General features: G+C 36.5%; 1 protein-coding gene across 1 annotated transcript in view; it reads left to right on the forward strand.

The window, feature by feature from the left end:
* LOC108687968 overlaps positions 1-24,126 on the forward strand; it is a 232,831-nt gene that overhangs the window by 163,988 nt on the left and 44,717 nt on the right. Inside the window, exon 4 of the mRNA XM_018194017.1 lies at positions 6,138-6,176. Within this exon, the coding sequence (XP_018049506.1) occupies positions 6,138-6,176 (39 nt within the window). The remainder of the gene's footprint in view (positions 1-6,137; positions 6,177-24,126) is intronic.

Consider the following 24,126-nt stretch of genomic DNA (forward strand, 5'->3'; position numbering starts at 1 on the left):
ATTATTTCATTATCGCTTCGTATCCAATATAACACTAAAAAATTTGTCACAAAATGCGGTTTCAGCAAATGCCTTGGGATTAACTCGGATAACTCGGGCTGACTTGATTCGCATTGGACATTTCGAATTACTTGTCACGATATCCTCCCTCCACGTGTTTTTTCTCCTATTTTTGCTGACCTACCTTGTTGATTGTTATTTGTGTTTTTTCGGACTTTCCTTCGACGCCCGCCGCGATGATGGCGTTCCTTTTTGCCACCGTTCTTTTTCTTAACCAACCTTCGCTTGCTTCTTCTTTTGTCCAATTGCTATGTACATTTTTAGCGTCCAATCTCGTCTGGCTTTGATGCTCCCTAAAGCTCTTTTCTCCTTATCTGCGCTCCTTTATCCGGTCTCCATTGAGCAGGTCTCATTTAAAAAGTGCATTATTATCTCCATATATACACACACACACACACACACACACGCACGCACGCGCACACACACACACACACACACACACACACACACACACACACACACACACACACACACACACGTATACAGACTATATTTTTCGCCGTCGACGAAGGTGAACGATAGAACGTAGAATTAAATATTTCTTCATCTAACACAAGTACTCTTTCTTCTCTTCATCGATTCTTCATTTTCTCTTTGACCGTGATCTCTTTTCTCGCTATAATTTACTATTCCACTCTGCTTTCCTCTGCTTTCGAGTCAGTCGCCTTTGCCCAGCTCGCTATAAATTACTCTTTCGTTACTCTGGGCGCACTAATCGATCTAGCTCGCGCCTTTATCCTTTCGCTGAAACTTTCGACCGCACCCTCAATCCTCCATTCCTCTGTCTCCGCGTCCCTTCTCGACCCGCCCTGTCGGTGCGTCCATATTCCGCCTTTCCTCGATAGTCTGCGGTCCATCGAGTTTAAGATCCAGATCTCCGTGGAAATACCTTCGTCTAAAATTCCCTGCCACCCCGACTCTTCACGATCTTTCATTCTCTCAACCATCCCTCTGCTTCTATACTCTTCGAGTACTCCCTGTCTTTTTCTTTCACCTTTGTTCCTCCCCTCCTCTCTCTCTTTCATCCGCCCCTTGCGTCGTCTCTACTCGTTTCGTTTTCTTTCTTTTCTCTTTCTATCTTGACTTTTTTCTTCATCGCACTCACCCTCGTTCTCCGCATCCATCGCCTTCTCGTAAGGAAGGTCGTAATTGGCCCTTCGGTCACGAGCGACCACGGTGGAAAGTAGCCGAGAAAGCGAACTACGGGAAAGGATTGGGGGTTTGCGGAGATAGGGTAATAGCGGGAGCAATGGTAGTGAGAGATCCTCGGGAGTGTCTACCCTATATCACGGAGACTGGAAGTACAAGGGACACGGGGCTCTTCCTTCTACTCTCCTGGGAGTGAGTCGGCCATCCCGTCGCTCTGAACTTTACCCGGGGTGAGATATGCAGAAATTAAATATTCATTCGGGTTACCATCCCTCGGTCTCTATTTCTCTTTTTCTCTCTCTTCTTCCCCTTCTCCCCTCTCTCTCTCTCTCTCTCTCATTCATTCACCATCCACCTTTCTCTCTCCTACACGTGTATCGTCCCATCTGATTCTTTTCTTCTTTTTTCTCAAAAGTAATGCCCTGGCTCGAAGCCAGTTCCGCCGAAACTCTCGATGTTCGACATCCTTTCGTCTTGCATGCATCGTACGCGCCGTAGAAGAAAAGTAATGATGTGCATAAATGTACAGAGAATACAAAATTATTCATGCTCCAAGATTATTCATGCTTCTCAAATCTTATAGATACCAAAAGCAAAATTGGCAAAAGGAGATATCTATCAAATATACCGGCCATAAGTGCCACAACGAATGTTAAAGAATTTCATTTAGCAATGATTTTTGTAACTTAACTAATTAAAGTTCTGTTATTATTCTCCGATTAGTTTCGAACAAGTATTTTATCACTATTTTAAACTTATTAATTAACGAGGACTTAATGAAGTATGACATGGAATGCGTGAAATTTGACAAATCTAGCTTAAAACTACGTCAATAATAATCTACAATTGACGGATTGTGCTCCACTTCTGTGGTATCCTATGTATATATAAAAGTATATCGTATATTATTTCTCTTCGTCGCGCATCTGATGCTCTCCGTTGTTCCGCCGCCTTTTCTACGAGCTCTATTTCCATGGACTCGGAATCGCGTCGAAAACGTACCTGTTGAACCAACCACCGACTTCGATGAAATAATGACGAGTGGCTTATGCGCCGTCTGCAGCCACCGCCGCGTCGCGCCAGCGGGAGGGCTGTTGGAGCATAGGGCAGGATGCAGCCGTGCTGCGTTGCGCAATGTGCCATGCCATCCTTCCCGTCTCACCTCTCTATCCTCCCACCTGCAACCAGAAGAGGTATTCTCTGTTGGTGCGGAATTGCATCGTCCTCTCTGCATCCTTCATCCTGAACACATCCTGCAGGATGAACGCGGCTGTGGTTTTGAGGAGGCGAAACGCTTCGCTCGGGATAAAAGGATTTGTTTTACTGCTATGAGGCGCCAAGCGAAGAGCGAGGACAGGAGAGGAATGAGATTTGAATAGCGTTGTCGTCGTGTCGTCGCACAAGCGGATCACTAAATTGTCGGAATCGCACGGCCGATAATTTGCGCCGCCTCACCATCGGCGGTTTTACGGCCGGGATTGCTCTCAGAACTCTCGGTCGTTCTTAGCTTTCAATATATTTCTAGGAAATTCCGAGCTCGCGTTTAAGTACATTTGTAAATGTGATATTTTCAGTGAATATGAAGCGAGTATAAAGAAAATGAAGTTAAATTAGTTTATTCGAAATGCATGTATTTATATTTTGAGATTAAAACAATATTACGTGAAGCTTTAAAATTTATTTCGTGATTAAACAAAATATTTTCGTAATAGAATTAATTTCGCAGAATTAATTTCATATTTATTTTAGATAGGAGAAACGAATAATAATTTCCTTAGTTCTTCGGTGCTTCGTTTATATATACAAATGAGTTTCATATTAATTCTTCGTTCATTTTATTTTTTTCTTTGTTCCTTCTGGAATAAGTGAGAAAATTACGAACACAGATTTCAGAAACTAAAGGTTCGTTTCCCATATGTCTTGAGAATGGTAATATCTACTCCTAATTTATATCCCACGCGACAAGATTTCTAATTACGTGAATCTAATCCACTCACGACTATTTCCCCAGTAAGAATTGATAACTTCTTTCCTCTCCCTCATCTCCTTTCAATTACTATAATCAACATTCTACGCTAATGGAACTTTATAAAATAAATTAAATAATTTGTCTGTTTTAATTAATTGTAATTATTTTAAGAAATTTATTAATTTTAATATCGAGATTGAAAATATTGTGAAAGAAATTTAATAGAGAAAAGATTATTAATTTGCGAAATAAAAATTTTCGAGATAAGATTTCAGAATTTTCAGTGGCACATTTTTTTATACCTGATGAATGGCAAATTAATCAGGTTTCATGCCTTTATTGTTATATTTTTTTTTTTTACTTTATTATTAAATCTGATTACAATATTTATGACCATATTAAGTATACATGATATATGTATACAAATACATATGTATACAAATCCAGAGCTGAGGAAAAATTGAAATAAATTCTGTAAAAATATTTATTTAAAGGATGGATTTATGAAAAATACTATTTGAAATAAGTATTTTATATAATAAATATATAAAAAAGAGGCAAATTTAGTATTAACATTTACCTGAAATATTTACTTGAAATAAAATACTTGGCATTTCGATATTTCATGGTAAAACAGAATGAACTTCTATTTTCTGTTTTCTATTTACTATTTTCTATTTTTTTGTTAAGAAATAGAAAATAGAAAATAGAAATATTCTTTTACTAGGAAATATTGAAATATCAAATAAATAATTCTATTTTAAATAAATATTAATGTAAATGGTAAATACTATTTGTCTTTTTTATATTTACTATGCAGAATATTTCAAATAGTATTTCTATAAACACATTCTTTAAATAAATATTTTTTAAATCTATTAAATCTATTTTAATTTTTTTCCTGCATTAAAAAATATATTTATTATTGTTTTCTATTTTCCTCAGCACAGTATAAATCTTTGAAGAAATTTCAATAATTTATCTTCCCAATTATTTTCCCAAAATGAATGTTCTTCGATATCTTCTAGCGCCAGCGAATGCTTCTTGTACGAGAGAATAAAATTCCTTTCGAATGTTCTGGCTTCTCACGATTGGCAATAATACCTCGAGCGAGTTTCATCCTACGATGATCTCATGTGCGTGTCTCGGAGCATCGCTTTCATATCGTTTCGAGAACGTAACGATTCAGAGAAATGCGTTATTATCATTATTTGTGATTCGTCATCTGAGTAGTTATATGACGATGAAGGAAGTTGTATAGGATTAAGAATGGAATGTCAAAACCTATAAATTTTATTACACCTATATTCCATTTTATTTGAACAATTTTCGTTTTAATGTTTAAATCTCTCTCTCTCTCTCTCTCCTTCTAACTTATTTCTTCTTTAATAATCGTATCATAAACTATTTTTTATGATAAAGATGTTGAGAAATAACAACCAAAATTTGGAATGGAAATAGAATTTTAGCTTCAGAGACATTTTCGATGAAAAGTTAATTCTTATTCAGAAATTTATGGACAGTTTTGTAGGAGATCCATTTTGTGATGAAAACTCTACTTCTGCATTTTGGACTTCATAATACGACAAGACATTAATCTTTGAAAATGACTAAAATTATCGACGTTTTGCATGAATTCAGATCGATAATGAAAGGGTTAATAATCCGACAAGCTGATTTCATGTTTCAGCCAGAATCGTAACGACCCGACCGGTGATCATGCCGCGCGTTTCACGGCGTGGTTTGAATTTCGACTTGAATGCGAGCCAATATGGGGTACATAACTCTGTGCCGACCATTAATTTCGCTTTTACGAGGCAAATGAACCATGCCCGCGCTCGTAAGATCGTGAAGTTTACATTTTTAACGACGGAACACGTTCGCCCCTGGTGTGCGTCATGAATTTGTTTCGCGGTGGGCGAACGAGCGAGCGAGCGAAACCACAACGATCGATTCTCCATGCTTAGAAGGGCGCTTCCTTTCGCAAAAGATAGATTTAATCCTAGGAAGAGTCTGATTTACAGCGTAACATTCTTAGAGTAGGTCTAGCGATCTGTTATCAATCATTAAAAATATATTTTCCTTTTAAACTTAAATTCAGATTAATACATCAATAAATATTCATACATATTCGTACTATAACAGAATTATACTTTTTATGCATTTCCATTGTAGTCTTTCAAATATTTGTCTTTTTAAGAGAAATCTTTACTAAAATTTTCTTTGATCAATCAAAAATAATTTGTAGACTTATATTGAGACAAATATAAGTTTCTATAATTTTCCTATAAAGCCGATGATCTACTTAATATTTTTATTAATATTTGAGTTAAATATCTATTAAACTCGTACGATGAAAGGTATTTATTATATTTATGAGGAAAATAAAAAATTGTTGTATAATAAAAATTATAAAATAATTCTGTAAAGGTAATAAACAAGAATTATAACGAATAGTCTCATGGAAGATCTAAATATAAGCCAGACGGTTTAATTCGTGTTAGTAACATAGATAACTTTTGGTAATAAAGGGCAATGTTACAAGGGCATTGTGCCATGTTACAATCGCTCCTGCGCTCCTCTATAATATCGATATATCGGAATCCCGATGAGACTCTGGCATTGTCGACTGCAACAGCGCGGTTAGAGGTATTTCCTATCGACAAGGGAAGGACTTTAACTAGTTAAAGCCACTTTCAGTAAGGGTCGCATTGCCGTAACCTCTTTACGGAATTACGACCCTTATGGAAAATTCCGAAGGAATTCGTCGGCTACGAACGGAAACTCGTTAAATTAATTTGCCCCAAGAACGCGATACCGTCACCGACGTAATTATAAAATTACGAGACTTGCGGCAAATTGATTTATATGCATCTTATCAGTTGTGTCTGATTAAATACATGATTAAATATGTTTACAATAACGATCATTAATTCCTGCAATTTTGGTTTTATTTCAGAGCAATCGGCAGAGAAGTGAACAACAAAAAACACACGTAGTAAGTCTTTTTATAAATATCTTTATGAATTCTATCCAGCCAAATGGCACGTTTGTGAACTGAAAATTAAAGTTTTTCTAAATTAAATTGAAATATTATTTAAGCTTTAAAATTCAGCTTACATTGATAAGGCCTTTTCGTTACTTATTGTGTGTATTTACATTATAATCTTATAACATTTTGTTTATTTCACGTATTTTTCGTTATGTACACTAGTTAACAAAATATTATCATTAGCCTCAGTGATCGAATTGATTGAGACACGGAAAGTTCGAATTCTGACTGAGGTAATATTTTTTGCAATAAATTATTTACAGCTTTTTAAAATACTTACTAGCATTAAATTATTCACAGTTTTTTAGGATGCTTATTAGCATATATCAATATAATCAAATTACTTGATATTAAATTTGAAGATATTACTAGCGCAGTTTAGTTTAAGATCGCTTTTAAAAATTGAAAATAATTTCGAGTGAAAGAGCGGGGGGGGGGGGTAGAATTAGATATGTATATAAATTCATACCACGAAATATTATTTAAGCCTTAAGATACAATTCAGACCGCGAAAAGACCTTTCTTTCCTTCTTGAAAATTTTTCTATTAACCTCGATAAAAGCAAGGAGCAAAAGGAATTCGACAGTATCCTTTGACATCGCTTACAAAAGTACAAACATACTGACTTTGGACACCAGTTCATACCAATCACAAAATCAATATCTCACTAAATTGACGTAACATTGTTTGCCGTTGCTCCACTGTATCGCAATTGTATGTGTACAGCAAACGTTGACGTAGATGGTCACTAAAGTTCAAAGTAATTTCAGGTCGCGCGGCAAAACATTTAGCACAGATTCCTTAGCGTCCATTGACGATCTCGGAACACGTCCGCGGCATTGTTTGAGTTTCGATTTGAACACGGTCCAATATGTACCGTGTGGTACATAGTCTATATTAGCTTCTCATTTGCCTGGTACATGCGAGAAAGCAGCCAATTAAATTAACTAATAATACGCATCATAATCATCTTACATCACGCACCGTTCGATCAATTATCAATTACTTGACAGTGAAACGTCGCGACAAATTAGCAATAGGACTATCAAGTACAATTATTGTATAAAAATATGATTAATTTTAAATATTATTTAAAAAATTATAATGAATTATGAATATTGTGTAATTATGACTCATATAAAAATTGTTCCTTTTGAGATATTTATATATAATCAGATATCAATCGAAAAAGTCGATTTTTAATTGAAAATCGAAATCATTCTCTTTTCATGCGGGTAACTTTGAAAAGTTTTCTCGTAGAAAGTAGTTTTCTCGTTTTAAATCTGATTGCGTGGAACATACAAGTAGGATGAGCCAGATGATACACCGTAATGTAAGAGAACCGAGTTATTGCTCTCGATTTTATACAGCGTGGAATTTTCAGATAAAATGAGAAAGCAATAGGACGCATCAGGAGTTAACGGCGAAACATTTACCGAATCTCTTCGAGCGTGCTTCGCGACATCGTCGTTCGAGTTTCGACTTGAACCCAAGCCAATCTGCGGACCGCTGTTTTGCCCTTCAGAGCGCGACAAATCGCATCGTAAGGACGATCGTTATGGCGATTCCTTAAAATCCTTATTCCATGGCTCACCGCTACCATCGCTGCTGTCATTGAGAGAGAGAGAGAGAGAGAGAGAGAGAGAGAGAGAGAGAGAGAGAGAGAAGTGAAACCGCTTTCTTAAATATTATTCGTTCCGAAACGTTCTATTATTCCACGCAAGACAAAAGCGACCGGCAGGAATTTCGATCCTGCCACACCAGAGAATTTTCACCGAATACATGGGAATCAGCGGCGGCTTCGAGCCTCTATTTCTTTCTTTCTCTCTCTCTCTCTCTCTCTCTCTCTCTCTCTCTCTCTTTTCTCTCTTGTTTCTCTTATCCCTCTTCTTTTTTCACCAGGACGAATACGTCCCTATCGACGCGAATCGAATCGGCAGAATTATGTTGTTGCGTCGGCAAAACGAGATATCTCGTTCCTCGCCTTCGACGGGCGTTCTAGTGTTTTATGTAAAGATCGAACAATTTTATTCCACGTCCTCGAGTACATACACTCTTCTTTTCTCTCCACATGTTTTCTTTTTTCTCTGTCTCTTTCTCTCTCTCCCTATGTTTTTCTCTTCTCATCTCTTTCTTTTTCCTTTAGGGATCTCCTCTCCTACCGTGCCATAAATTTCATCCGCGTTACCCCTCCTTGTGCTTTGCACTGTTACTCGCCCATATATTCCGATATCCTAGAACTCAACCTTGTTCCCGCAACCCATTTCGAAGCACTCCCGCGGTTACTTTGGCTCACCCACCTTATACGTATATCGCGAATTCCGATATCGCGACCGCATCATGCATATATATATCTATAGGTACATTTGGCAACTATATCTTCGTGTGCGTCATATAGAACAGATAGGGCTTTCAGTTTCATCACCGTTTTGAACACCCGAGATGGGAACATGGTTATTTTATTCATTTAAATTGCATTAACACCTCTGATCTATAATATTCAACTGAAATTTAATCAATTATCGTATAATCTTCAACAAATTTTATTAATAGATCGAAATAGTCAACATCTACGAATTAATTTATAAGAAATCTTATCATAAAGTAATATTTGAAAGTATATTTTAATATTTATTATAATTGTGCATGAATTTAATATACTTTATATATAAATTAATTATAATACATTATAATAGATTTTATATAATATATTATAATAGATTTTATATACATACAATTAATATTTAATATATGAATTTATTATGTCTTATGTTTATAAACATCGAGTTCATTTATTAAAATTTATTTAAAATATTTACCAGTTAGATATGCAGGTTTTTAAATTTTATAAACTTTACAACAATGAGAAAGCACAAGTGGCATACTTGATATTCCTGCTATTTTTTGCTGGAGCACAAGAAAAGGTATGATGTATGAAATAGACGTCACATTAAAGATGATCTATTATGAAACGCCAGAGTCCGATGTTATAAAAATCCATCGTCCATCTACCGCCCGGACTTTTTAATACATCCTTTTTTTCTTTGAAATCTCGCGTTTCTCTTGTTTCGTTTTTACATGCAACATCAACAACGATGTGTCGTCCTTCGCTTTTAATCCACCCGGGGAAGTCGATTCTCTCGTGCAATTCTTCTCCCCTAGAACGATTTTCATTCTATTTGCTTGGCTGCCGTTTAACGGCCATGCGCTGCTAAACCACCGCAATACGATGGGTGCGCCAAGGAAACCGTATTTTTCTCGTCTTTGATTTTTCTAAAAAACGAACTCCATTTTATTTGTACAGTTACCATCGTATTCCGTACGAATCTCTTTTCTACCTCGCCGGACATTCCGATATCCCAGTGCTTAACCTTGTTGCTCAAACTCATTTCGGAGCTTTCTTTGCTAGTCTTTCATTTTTCTTTATTTATTTAATACAAAATTCCATGGCGTATTAGTTTGGATTTTCAAATTGTAAATTTTAATTTTTTAAAGCATATCACATTTGAATATCCGAAGTTTGTTTTTATTTTTTCTGAGATATACATGTAATTACGATCCTTTTTATTTACGATTTATGTATATCTTTAGTATTGAATTTATTTTTTATGTCCGTACATTCTTATTGATTAATTTTATTGTAATTATTTGTGTATATAATATATGTCTTAATTCATATTCTCTGCAGATTTTACAACTTTTTAGATACGATAAAGGAGGATGTTAAAAAAGAGTAAGTAAAAGAAATATTCAAATAATATAAACTAAAAAGACTTCCTACTCTAACAAATTAAACTAATAGTGCATGAGAATCAGGCGCGGTAAGTGCGCAAATTAACGTCTTTTTTAATAAGTCATATTTATTCAGTAAGTCAATTATTTAAAAGCTTTCAACACTGAAATGGATAACACGTTTATGCGCAATTTTTGAGGTGTTCCTCAAACGCTATAAATTTTTAAAAAATTTTATCATATCCAAGAGGTGAAAATCTACACGCAAAAACACTATCTCTTTTACTTATACCTTTTTATGGAAAATAATCATTTTATTCTTTTTTAACATCTTCCTTTCTTTTCTCCTAATTTGTATGTGTGATTCAATATTCGATATGGTGATTTTTAACTTTCTTGCGAACGATCCGCCTTTTCAGCGAGACGGATCTATTCGACCCGACGATTTCCGTAATCCGTAATCCACTCGATTCTCGCTTGTCGGCGTGAAATTTTAATACCAAATCGATCTCACCGCCACGGCTTTATCGCCTGAGCGTGATATCGATTTCGACCGTCGCGACAATTACGATTGACGTTTCGATACGTGATCGAGAAGCGGCCCGATCGGATTCCTCGCCTCGACGTTGCTTTCAACAACAATGGGGGCTTCACCTAGCACAACCCGTTCTCCTCACGAGTTACCGTTCAGCGTCGAGTTCCATCATCATGAGAGACACACTTTCTTGCCAATAGTGTAACCCCACAAATCTCGAGAGAATCTTAGCATCGAAAAGAAAAAAGAGAAACGAGACAGAAAAAAGAGAAACGAGACAGAAAAAGATAGAAAAAAAATAAGGATAAAAGAAGAAGAAAGGAGAAAAGAAATAAGGAATAAAGAAAATCAAGAGAAAGAAAAGAATAAATCTGTTTATTATTTTGAGACACATACAAGTCCCATGAAAACAAAGATGGCGTAGAAACCAAGACGATACGAAGCAGCGAACGGGAGAAATGGTAAAAATCGAAAAAGCAATCGACAGAAGCATAGAATAAATATGGAGGCCGATATATTGGTGAAAATATTTGCTTTATTTAGAAATTACTATATAAAGTTGAGAATATTTGTATTGTAGACAAAGCGTTTATACAATGATGAAGCAAAATTACATGCGTTCGCGACTGCGTAAAAATAACTTGAATAATTCATTTTCGAAAGAATGATGGAAAAAATGGGATAGAAGAACAGTGAATCGAAGCGGAAGATAAAATAATCGAAATCGTGGTCATCCGAAATAACGGACGAAGGACTCTCGTCAGCCTCTCCTGCTGCTGCAGAAGATACGCTGTAAAAGCGTGAATATTACGTCACTGTCTCTCGCATTCACGCGCTTAAATATTCGGGTCGCGTCATAAATTTCGCCCCGCCGTCGTATGTGCCGTTTCGTTATTTTGCCATGAATTCCGATATCCTGAAACTTAACCTTGTTCCCGGCAACCCATTTCGCAGTTTTCTCGCTTGTTCCGGTCCAGCTTTCCCAACACCGACGCAGGCTCGTACACGTTACATTTCCTCGAGAGAAATACGATCTGATCTGACGTTCACGTCGATGCTCTCCCTATCTCCCTGTCTCGTTGTAATTCGATAACGTACATCTGTTCGGAAGAATTCGGCACGAAAATCCAGGATTCGTTCAAACCGGCGAATGAATGCCAAATCCAGAATCGTCAACGTCCGTAAAACCAGTTAACAAACTAGTGTACATTAATTCGTTGAATAACACGAATCTTCACACGTAATTTTAATCGTATAACTTTACATGAACGTTAAGTTTTGTAAAATAATAATTTGAAACAAGAAAGAATAGAATATGATTGAATTGTATTGAGACTCAAGAATCAAAGAGTATTAATAAAGTTTGATTAAACGAAAAGACATAAAAATTAATCTTACTAGTCTAATATAAAGTTAACATTTTGACTGTTGCATGAATTTTTGTCACGTTTATTTTGTCCCTAAGTTTAATAAAAAATAAAAAAACATGACCAAAAATTTAATATTTTTCAAAATATTTGTGGATGTTTGACCCATGTAAAAGATACGTAGCGTGGGGATAATAAATACCATCTGTGCCGCATCCATAAATGCAAATACATACACACATATTTATCGTCCTCATGAATTTGCAAAATGTTTTTATAATATAATTTTAAGTAAAATTTTCATATTAAAATAGATTTTTAAATAAAATATGCTCTTTTAAATAAAAATCTTGACTAAGTTAATAGATCTCTTTTTAGAATTCACAATAAAAGCAATGCAAAGTGTTCTTGATTCATATGCAAATGGCATTAAGTAGAAAATATGTATATATTCAAATTGATACATACAGCGTTATGAGTCCATATAGATTTATATCCAATTGGATACACATAGCAGTCAAAGTGTTAACTTAATGCGAGCTTAAAGCAAAGATGATTTTGAGCGTTGATTTTTGCTACAAAATTTAGTAACTGATAAGTGAACTTATCGTAATAATAGCATAAGGAAAGGAAGAGGAGGAGAGAGAGAGAGAGAGAGAGAGGAGGAGGAGGAGGAGAAGGAGGAGGAGAAGGAACGAGGATTAATGTGCTTCTTAGTAATAATATGTCATCTTCTTATCTGTCATAAACGTACGTTAAATAAACGTCAGAGAATCAGGAAATGCATATCGATTATTCGGCACCGGTTATTGACAGATCTGTCAATAATATTCTTACAATCGTAATATTAATAGTTGACAGTGGGCAAAATAAGTATAAAAGATTTGCTACCACGATCGAGGAACCGCAATCGAACTATAAATAATTAATGAACTGTATCGAGTGATGAATGGTATTTACCGATAGAATCGTCAAAATCGCGAATAGGTACTGCTTTCTGGGGTATATGTATCTATATATCATTGCGTTGGCGATTGGGTTCGTGCACGTTTCAATCAAATCTTCGATGAACTTCGACGAATGTTGAATTCTTGACAGTACGGATGAACTGAATTTCACTCTTCCGGAAAAATCGGAAACACGCGGACGGTTTCTCCGGATTTTGTCGTGCATTGAGCAATTTTTCCTCTCGGTATATATTCCTTCGGTATATATTCGGTCGTATCGTTTGTGCATAAATCCCATTTGGTTGCGAACATACCACCCTGTTGCTTTTTCCTTGAAATCCTCTATAAACATCCCGCGCGATATCCTCGAACTTAACCCCGTTTCCGCCTGTCCCTCGTTTATTTCAGTTTGACTTTCCGTACACGCCGAATCCCATGACATTTGGGTCCTAGGAGAACGTAACCCGTTTGTAGGTCTCCGGTATGCGCGAGTCATTGGCGACTCGATCGTTTTACGGCTGGCAGAAATTATTGAAAAACGATCCAGTTTCTCCCTCTCCCACTATTCCGCTTTCCTATTGCCCTGTGAATAATGTACGCGACAAATTTTCTCGATGGCAAGTTGGCGAACAAATTCTGCAGCAAGTTCTTATAGGCGCATTTCTACGAAATCCGTTTAACAAAGAATAAGTGTAAATTACTTAGTTAAATGTACATTAATGGTGTAGTTTTAAAAGAATTTAGCATAGAAAAATACATTTATGAAATGATATCAATAATTTCATTTCATTATTATCATGTGAATTCTAATATAGAGCAGTGTGATATAAAGAAAAGGATTCAGTTATAGACACATTAGCATAAATTTGAGTGTAGATTTAATACTATGGATGTAAAAATCCACATCGTGTTAACGTTCATATATAACATTATGAATTTTAAATTCATGTCATGTTGGTGTTGATATAAACTCAATAGAGAGAAAAGTATATAAACACCATGGTGTTAATACTCTTATTTTTTAGAACGTTGAGTAATTTTGGTAAATCATATACAAAGAAATAAATTGAAAGTAAGAATTTATTGTAATATATATTTTACAAAAATTTTAAAGTTTTTTCGTCGTTAAAGAAATCAATGAAATATTATAGAATATAATAACAGGGTCGCCTCCGCGGATATAATGGAATAATTCGAGATCCAAGCGGTTCGCGACTTCGATTAACTGTTGTTGATATCATCATAAACCGCATTCCCTTATCGTATCACTGTGCATCGGAATACGTCACTGCGGATACAAACTATTAAATTACAACGGGCGTCGGTCGCGTCGGTGCACACGGACGTCAGTCCGGATATATTCCTTGCCGAAAAGGGCGCTCTAAGGAAGTTATCGTGTTGCGTAAGCCGTCTGCAATTCCGTATCTCGTACGTGTCCTCGGCGTTCCGGAACACGAAACTGCCATCCGGCGTTTCTGTAATCAACGACGACGCTCCCCGCTTATCTCCGCGCGAGTCGTGCCACAGTCACAACGACGACTTTGCGTGATCTTGGGTAAAGGGTCGCTCGAGAGAGAAATGGAGAGATAGTAGAGAGAGAGAGAGAGAGGGAGAGAGAGAGAGAGAGAGAGAGAGAGAGAGTTCAAAAAAGGAGAGAGAGCCCAGAAAACGAGAGAAGGGGAGAGAGAGAGAGAGAGAGAGAGAGAGAGAGAGAGAGAGAGAGAGAGAGAGAAGGAAAAAGAGACAGAGAAAAACATCTCTTTCAGTGACATTGCGAGGAGGGATTACTAGAGCATTAGCAGTTAAATGTTCCGTTAAAGAGAAAGCTAAACGCGAGTTTTCTTCGTGTCGCGCAGGTGGAATTATTCACGATTCTACAGCGGTTCGCAAAACCGACGACAATTTAAAACACTCAGATGTCGCATTTTCAAAATCAAGATCTGTATTCATATGTCACACTTTTAGCTCCGTACGCGACCATATATATCATTCCCAACTCGTGTACCATATTAAATAAAAGTCTGAATCTGACGACTGTATTTAGTGCGACGTGCGGGAAGTATGACCTTTCGCTTTAAATTTAGCGCGGAAGAGTTTTAAATCATTCGTTGAATAATACGGAAGAGGCATTAAAAATTGGTGTTTCTATTATTGGCGTTCTTAGAACAGAAAGCTCACATTTCTCCAATGCAGGAGCGGTCCTTGTCATAAATAAAATTTTCATTTTTTTCATCGGAAAAGAGATTGTTCTCGTTACAGTTTATCGGTACTTTTTTGATACGTCCCGTAAACTTGAAGCTTTATCTTAATAGAATGTGTCCAATATATTCAATACGACTATCTTAATAAGCCAGATCGCAACTCAGCGATAATCATCATTCGCTCACGATGTACAACCACCCTGAAATTGCGTAACCTCGTTTTCTTCCTATCTCGTAGGCAAGCAGGTATCGAAACTTTTCTATTTATCCTAGACGAATCCACGGCGGCGAACTCTTTCCCGTGAGTTCGGCCAATCCCGGATATATACCGTATAACGGAAAGACCATGTTTCGCCACATCCAAAGTAATCCAATCTCGCGCTTTTCGAAAGATTCACCTTTTTTTCTTTTTCTTTTTCTTTTTGTCATTCGTGATTATAATTTTTTTCTCATTGATGTGACACGGTCTTTTCTCGAATTTCGAATTCGGCGTGGACCGACAACAGTAGTAATGTAACGTAACAATATAATAATGGAGGTCACCGGGCATGTACACCAAACCCCAGAACCTTATTGCATTCAAGAGCGAGCGAGAGAGAGAGAGAGAGAGAGAGAGAGAGAGAGAGAGAGAGAGAGAGAGAGAGAGAGCTGCTCTTTTATTGTGTATACCCCAAGCCCGCAGTATTCTGAAACTTGCGCTATGGCGAGAGCTCGTTTCCCGTAACCCGCGTCGAATCTCGCTCGTTTATTCCGGTTCGACTTCGCTATATGTAGTATAGCAACACGCCAGCTCTGGGGAATTGCAGATCGCGGGACTCTCAAAGTCCGTTCGTCTCGTTCATGGTAACCCAATAATGTACCCTTAGTTTACAAAGGACAGCGACGAGCGAATACATTGATCCGGTAATTAATTCTTTCGACTGGAAATCATCGCGTATGCCGGTCGTTTGCAAGAAATCTGGATATGCAAAGTTGAGACCCAATCTGCAGGAACATATGTCTCCATTTCTTCAGACGATTGTAAAATTAATCCTTATTCGTTCTCTATTTACGAAAGAATTTAAAAAATGATATAGAAGTAACTAGAATAATTATGACAACGAGAAGAGAAAAATACTTGAATATTGTTCAGTGATATCAATCTACAATAATATATCAATGAAGCATAATGACTACTCATTTAACAATCGTCATAAAATTGTAATGGAACCGTGATTGCTAATTCATTGGAAATATTGCAGTGTCATATTTAATTCACTCATACATAGTGTCACAATCATTGTGATTGATTCTACATTATGAGAAATATACTTCAGTCAGTTTTATTTATCGATCCAATTGTAATCTCTTCAATATAGTTATTATATATCAATTACATAAATGTTTCACGGAATAAAACTTTGTCTAGTCACAGACTGTACGCGTATTCGTGTACAGAAAATTCACTTTTGTTATTATCTTGCCATTTCTCCGCTGGAAATGTAATCTTTTATACGGAAATTTGATAAACGAAGTCCATTCATATAGCGAATTCTTACTGCATCTTGGGAGTCGGCGGAAATAAAGAATACATCGCGCGTATAAATTTTTCACACTATCTGTTCATTGATACGTGATCCTTTTATGAAGCGTCAAATCGACTTCGGAGCCAACCGCGTTCGCAGATCGAGCTGCGGTAACGAAGGTTTTTAGAAACGAGATCCAATAACCAGTGCGGAGTTTTACTCGTCCGCGTGGCTGTGGGCGCGTAATTTGCGCGATTTACGAGCGTATCGAGCGTGGAAATCAAAATTGCAGCTCGTGCGATGGCAATGTGAAGCTCTCAAGAAACCGGTCGAAAGAAACCTATGAAGCGTCACGCTGCAAATTTGAAGTCTCAGAAAAATTTCCGCTTTATTAGAATTTAACATTTCTGACAGACTGTAAATGCATGTTTCTAGATTTTCAAAATTTGCTTAATAGCATATCTCCTTTGTAACTTTATCACGCATAATTATTTATTATTTTAGAATTAATTTTTGTCTACAAAAAGGGCATCAAAAGTAAATTAAAAGATTGACAATATTTGTCAAATTTATGAGAATGAATTTATTTTCTTCACATTATAAGTGAGAGTTAAATTGATAAAAATAAATCAAATAAGAAACAAATTCTTTTTTTCGATTAAAACAGATCTTAGTACTTAATGCAAATTTGTAAATATTATATAACTGAAAAATATATTTGCTAATTTACATACGAAATTATTGAGCACCAAATCATTTTACTCTCACATCCAGATTTTCACCAAAAAAATTTAGAATTGATTATTAAGATTTTGATGACTATCCATTACATTTTATTTTTAAGACAATGAGTGAGAGAATTAAGTGCCTTATCGATAAAAAAAATCTTCAAACAAATTAACGGAATAGATAATGAAGTTGTGAAACCACATACAAAGTATCCCGAGTTTACAAGTCGATTTGAAGTCGATTTATTTTTAGGACTGTTTGATTTGATAATTATTAGATTTTCTATTGATCTGTGAAAAAAAATCGATATTTTATCGGTGCAGCATTGATAAAACATTGATCTTCTCGATGCAGCATGATAAAATATAGATCTTCTTCAAAGATCAATAAAAAAATGTAGCTGATATCAAATCAAATGGTTCGAAAAATCAATCGATATTAATTTGACTTCAACTTATGATTATCCAAGAATGACTCACTATTCCGTGCGTTAAAGATATTTCCGAAAAATTTAAGCATGTGTTTAATAACATACAACAAAAAATTACGTATACTAGTATTAACAAATTAATCAATTCGTCAAAGTGCATAAAGACTCTACCAAAATCAGATAAGATGAACATTGTTTACAAAATCGAATGCAAGGATTGTGATGCATCCTATGTAGGATAAACCAACAGAAAATGAAAAATGAGAATAAAAGAACACTACAACCAAAAGAAGAAAAATTACTACTTACTTGATTATCACAGAACATAGGATGCATCACAATCATGAATTCGATTGGAATAATATTAGAATTATGAATGTAGAAAGATGTTACAACAAATCATTGATCGGAAATATTGCATATAAAGAGTTGCAAAAGAACGGCTTAATAACTTGAAAACGGATACAGAGAGCTTACACTATGTTTACACTATGTTTACTTGGTTAATTATTTATGAATTTAGGTAACGCTTGTTTCGTCGCCCGTCGCGTTTGACTTACACGTAGTTAGATCCGTTGTAATTGTTTTAACGAACTCAATTATAGTTTTAATGTGTGACGATAAAGAATTTTTGTAATTTTACGTTTGAACAAATTTGCTACAGTAATGGAGGTGAGTTTTTTATTTCCGTTCTGAGTAAATAGAGAGTGCTTTAACTGACTGTCGGGATTGTTTCAACTATTACTTTCTTTAACTCATACTCAATTACAGTTGAAGAATTTTACAATCCTTCCCATTCGGTCAAGAAACTTGAGTACAACAAGAATTGTTTTCATGTCTTCATACCTACATCACTGTAGCAAGTTGAAACAAGAATAGAAAAATACAATAGATTACTTATAGCGAATTCGAATTGGAAGAACTAGTGCGCACTGGTGCATATTAAAGTCGTTGTACACTGATTTAATTTGAGTATAAAAGTGAAATACAATTATTTCGAATTATAAAATACATATTTTATCTAATAGTACAATAAAATGTATTGAGCATTTCAGAATTTAATCGATTTCTATGTTTAGGTATAAATATATTTTTACGTTATTTTGTATACGATTGCTTTAATGTGCACCAGTGCGCACTAAGTGTAATCGAATTCGCTAATAAATTAATACAACTTGCGATAATTTTTTTACACTCCCTTTCTATTATTACGCTGAGGATGGCTTGAAGCCGAAATGTTCGTGTATGTAAGCACTAAATGTTTTAAATAATTTAAATTTCTGTATCTGGAAACACGGTGTGTCTCAGCTAAACATGGCGTGAGTAATTTAAACTGCGCACTATTTTCCGTACTGACTCCTAAAGCCTCTTTATTAAACTTTATTAAACTTTTATTTTGATTTCGAGAAGTCCATTAATTGTTTGAGAATTATTTAATTTTTGATACATCATTGTTGAATTCCTGCATCGATGTTTTTTAATGCATTTATTCTCGATTGCATCGATTGAGTGAGTTTACTTTCTGTTTCTTTAAAATTTTAATAAATTTTTATTCTTTCTTTTTACTATCCAGTGTTCACTAAGAACTAATAAACTATAAACACGAACTAATAAGTCTAGAACTAATAAACACTTTTCAAATATGGACTTGAAGAGACGTTAAATTATTGCATTTGAAAAATTTATTTTTGATTCGAGCATAAGTGATTTAACGATTTCTTTTTTAGTGTATGACATCGCTAATGATAGGCGAGAATTAGCTGAAATATCGAATCCCGATCAATTTTTGTGTTCACATATATAATAATAGTTAGTAATAAGTAAGTAATAAGTTTTGTATAAATATACATTATATTTTTAATCATAGTGCACTGATTACAACATAGTTTATATTTACCCTCTTATATTTGCCTATAGTTATAATTCATTGTTTGAATTTTGAGACTCCAATTAGTAGATCTTAATTAGTAGATTTTATTATTGATAAGATTTCAATTAGAACTTTCACACTTTATTTTGATAAACTAACTTTTAAACAGTCAGATAGATTTCTTTTAATATTAATATTTAATTTACAATTCCTATTTAAAACCGAGAAATTCTATAACAAGTAGACAGATGTTGTTCGTTAATCGAAATTAGATTCTGTAAGACATAAAAGTGTAAGTATAATAAAACTCATGATCCCTAATGGACATTGAGGCACATGAAGTTTTTGATTTAATGATTCCATCAATCGTGAACGAATCGGAAAAAGCAATGTTCAGTCGCGTTCAGTTCCGGTCTGATTCCTACAAAAAGTAAAGATCGCTAAGCGCCGTTCTCCAAAAATTATGTGTCTAGGTATTACGACCTGAGCATTATAGTCGAACGACGACTTACTGCGAAACCGAAAAATATGGTCTGCTCGTTTTCTTTCTCGGTTCATTGTGTCGAGCTATGTAACTTTAAAACGCATGTGGTCTATGAACTAAATTTTTACTTTTGACAATATCCGATCTGTAATACGAATATAACTTTTCTACTGGTCAATTTATAATAGCAAAGATATTGCAGTGTAACATTGCATTAATTTCTTATACATTTATCTGCGAAATAAAATGTAACGACTGCATCAAAAGATATACATTGTTGAGCCAAGATAGTTCTCGTCGAGAATCTTCGAAGAGGAAAAGAGCGTTGTGAAATTTGATTTTCTCAATTCGAGCATTTCACTCTGAACGATTGTCTGCGACCAATAAAACCGATAAGCGAACGCTCGCGGGGGTTAAAAGTAAAACTCGTTTGTGAGTCGCTACTCGCGAATGTGGTGATATATCTAATGCGCCGTAGCAGACGGTAGTAACGCAATAATGAACGTACTCCGGAATTTCCTGGAGACCATTCCTCCCCCGTCGCCTCCGTTCGCATCGTAAATTTCACCGCACTTTGTGCTGCGCTCTGCAATTTTACCACGGATTCCAATATCCCGCGACTAAACCTCGTTCTCGTAACCCATGCCGAATCTCCCTCGTTTATTTCGATTCAACTTACTGCAGCTTTCCCTCTTAGTTCCACCCTCGCTCGTCCGCGCACCCTGTACGTGCTCCCCGTAACTATTTCCTCAGGGAAAGGACGCTCGTCCACCCCCTCTAGGCTCATCAAAGACTATTTGTGCCGTTTGTGGTAATTTAGTCGTGTCTTCGGATCACAAAGGCCCGCCCGGTAGAAAATATTTAAATTCTAATTCGCCTCTCTTATACGTGGCACTCTCTCACGAGTATGCCCTTGCTTTATCGTATAATAAAGCCGCACGTAGTAACTCACGGGAAATACATTTACATGGGGAAGAAGGGGGTCAATGAGACCTACTTCCGCGCAAAGAGGCGAAGTCGCTATTTCGCGAAATGCTAAACGCGGCTTTGTTCTGTGTCGCATCTACCGACAACCAGAGTATTTGTTGTATTTTTTATACGTTTTCTTAACGTTGTTCTTTATTCTCGAGGAAATATATTAACTTGCACCTTCTTTCACCCTCTTTCTTCCAATACTTTTCCTCTCGATCCAACACTTATTTTCTTTCATCTGTTATATTTAAAACCAGGCAAAAGTTATTTTTAGCATTCTGTGCATACATACGCATATTTATGTAGCAATTGCGAAGTCTTATTGCCATTAAATTCTCGAGGCAGAAACTTCGATAATTTAAGTAAACGAATAATCTTATTTAAACGTGTGCTTAAGCTACGTATAAAACGATGGCTTACATATTTCATTTCTAAATTATGCATGAGTGCTCGTTTTATTCCTTTCTCTTGCTTTCTCTCTCGCGAGATGTTACTACAAGCATTGCGTTTATTTATCGAGCTTGCGTTCGCTCGAGAGTTTCCGTACGAGAAACATAATTTGGCAACGTTATCCAACGTTTCCTTATCAGAGGAATGTAACTGCGACATACGCACACTCTTGTTTAGCAGACGGGAAAATTGTTTCTTCTCCATTTCTGTCTAATCCGAACGCATTAGTCACGCAATGGCTACCTACAGGTTCTCCTGAGTTATGCTCGAAGATTTGCTTGAGGGAATTCCGTCTTTGGCTCTTCCACTGAAAGTCCACAATCCGATTTGTTCCTCGTTGTAATGTGCATTGGCCGACAACAATTCCAGTTGTAACGAGCCGCTGACTTCGTGACACCAAACGATTGGCAGAAATTCCCAGGTATCGTATAGTTAATGCAGACTCCCCGTACTTTATTCGCATTACAAAGGCCACATCTCCCGGAGAATCGTCCGACTCGACTGTCAAGGGATAAATCGAGCCTTAGCATTCTGCAGCAGCCACCCATTCGCATCTAACGCGATACATTTGTCTTTATCTTCGGTCGTTATCTCGGTTGCGAGCGTATCTCCCGCAAACTATTCCCACGTGAGTAAGTAGCTCGTTACGTGCGTGTAGCTGTATATGGCGTCGTCATCTCCCCGCGTTTCGTCCTCTTTCGACGAAAAAATAGAGATCTTCAAAATTGTGCGAAATTATATATCAACTCCTCGGTGAAATGATTTTCTTAAAACCTCGATCGGGATATATATCCATTATTTTTGTATGATATTGAATGGAAAAATAATGGATTTCTTTTTACTACACCTAATATTTGTATTGAACGATATCTTAAAATTTAATTACGTATAAGCTAATAAATTTTTCATAAATTTCGTAAATTTTTAAGCTACGCTCTTTTGTGTATATAAGCAGACAAATTACATACACACGTAAAAGAAATAGGTTTTATGTTAAAGTATACTGTATTAAAAATTTTACATTTTACATGAAAATATGTATGCCCTACGGACGAACAAGATTAAACCTTCGCCAAGCGAAACAGCCTCAAAATACGTACGATACAACTCCAATTATATGACGTAGATCGCGGGTAACCTCGAGGGCCAGTAAGTAATCAGTATACACCGTTGCGAATTAATGAAAGATTACTCTCGCAGGAACTGTCGGTTGTTGTTACTGTACATTCGGAAGTACTTTTACACGTTACAAACGATGCAGCGAAAAGCTAGGGTATACAAGGTGCTGCATCATTTATAGATTTTTTCTCAGTTTAATAACGGCGCGATTTATATAATATTACGCGACTTTCTCGTCGACAAAACAGACTGACGGCACTCACGCGAACATAAATGCAACATAGATGTAAATGTGCAATGACGTGCGCATCATTATCGCGGTACTTCTCGGGTATCAACATACGCTCGATATCCACGCGGCTCCTAACGAGACTCCGGAGTCACGATCCAATTTCGACTTGCGATTCAAAATAGCACGTCCTCCCGTAAATATGTCGAGTAGTATGACGAACTCTCGTAGCTCAGACCTGGAAAGTGGAATATAAGAACTCGTTACGCATTCCATTCCACGACACATTTCAGTATCGCGGAGAATCAAACCTTATTCTTCCTAACTCACGTTTCCCTCATTTATTTCAACTTACTCTGTTCTACCTCTCAGTCCTTTCTCTATTTCTTTTTCTCCTCCTCTTCTCCTTGCTATTCCCCGTTTCTTTCGCCACAGCTGCTTCCGCAGGCCACGGCGTATTTGCTCCTTCTACGTTCAAACATCACGGAGTTACCTCTCTACCCACTTTAACCCGCGAACGAAGTTGCGCGCAATGTGCAACGTCTTCGGCGATTCTTGATGCTGAAAGAAACTACGCAAGAGATATCTACTGTTGAAAGTATTTTTTTGCTCTCTCAGAAGATTCTGATTCTAAGCAAAAGCAGTAAATCTACAGTCTGTTTCAACATCGTAATATATCATTAGGTAAGCCAGACATTATATCAAGTGCAATACATGCTCGCTGATGTCACAGTCGTAGGTATCTTTAGCACAGCGGAATATGACTCAGTACTCAGAATCGTATTTCAGTATCAGCCGGGAAATAGTCGAGTCAATTAGAGATTAAAGGGCCATGGGAATAGCGCCAAAAAGACCCGCGCGAATATATTTGTAGCAGAAGTTAATTCAAGTATAATCAGGTATTATTAGATTCTTCGTTCCCAGCAGACCAGCGTCGGTTATCTATTTTAACATGTACCGTCACGTACTTTAGCGCGACTACGTGCGGAATTAATTAGCTTGACCGATCTTGGTCGACCCTGGATAGATCGATTCTGACTACGAGAAAAAGGCGAGGAGTATCCGAAAGAGTTCTCCGCGAATTCTATCCTCGTACGCGTTCCCGAGTCACCCTCTATTCGCCTCATCCGCCCTGGGAATGTATTCGTTGGTCCTTCAGATCCCGCCTGCGGTAGTCATTTCTCGTCCGCGCCCCGGCGGGCTCGAAGTCTGCCGATGACGGAGCAGATACTCTAACGCTCTATCTCCCGAGCTCTCTCTCTCTCTCTCTCTCTCTCTCTCTCTCTCTCTCTCTCTCTCTCCCCCTCTCTTCTCTTTTCCCTTGGC

This window comes from Atta colombica, unplaced genomic scaffold (genome assembly GCF_001594045.1).
Source record: "Atta colombica isolate Treedump-2 unplaced genomic scaffold, Acol1.0 scaffold222, whole genome shotgun sequence".
In the NCBI taxonomy this organism is placed as follows: domain Eukaryota; kingdom Metazoa; phylum Arthropoda; class Insecta; order Hymenoptera; family Formicidae; genus Atta; species Atta colombica.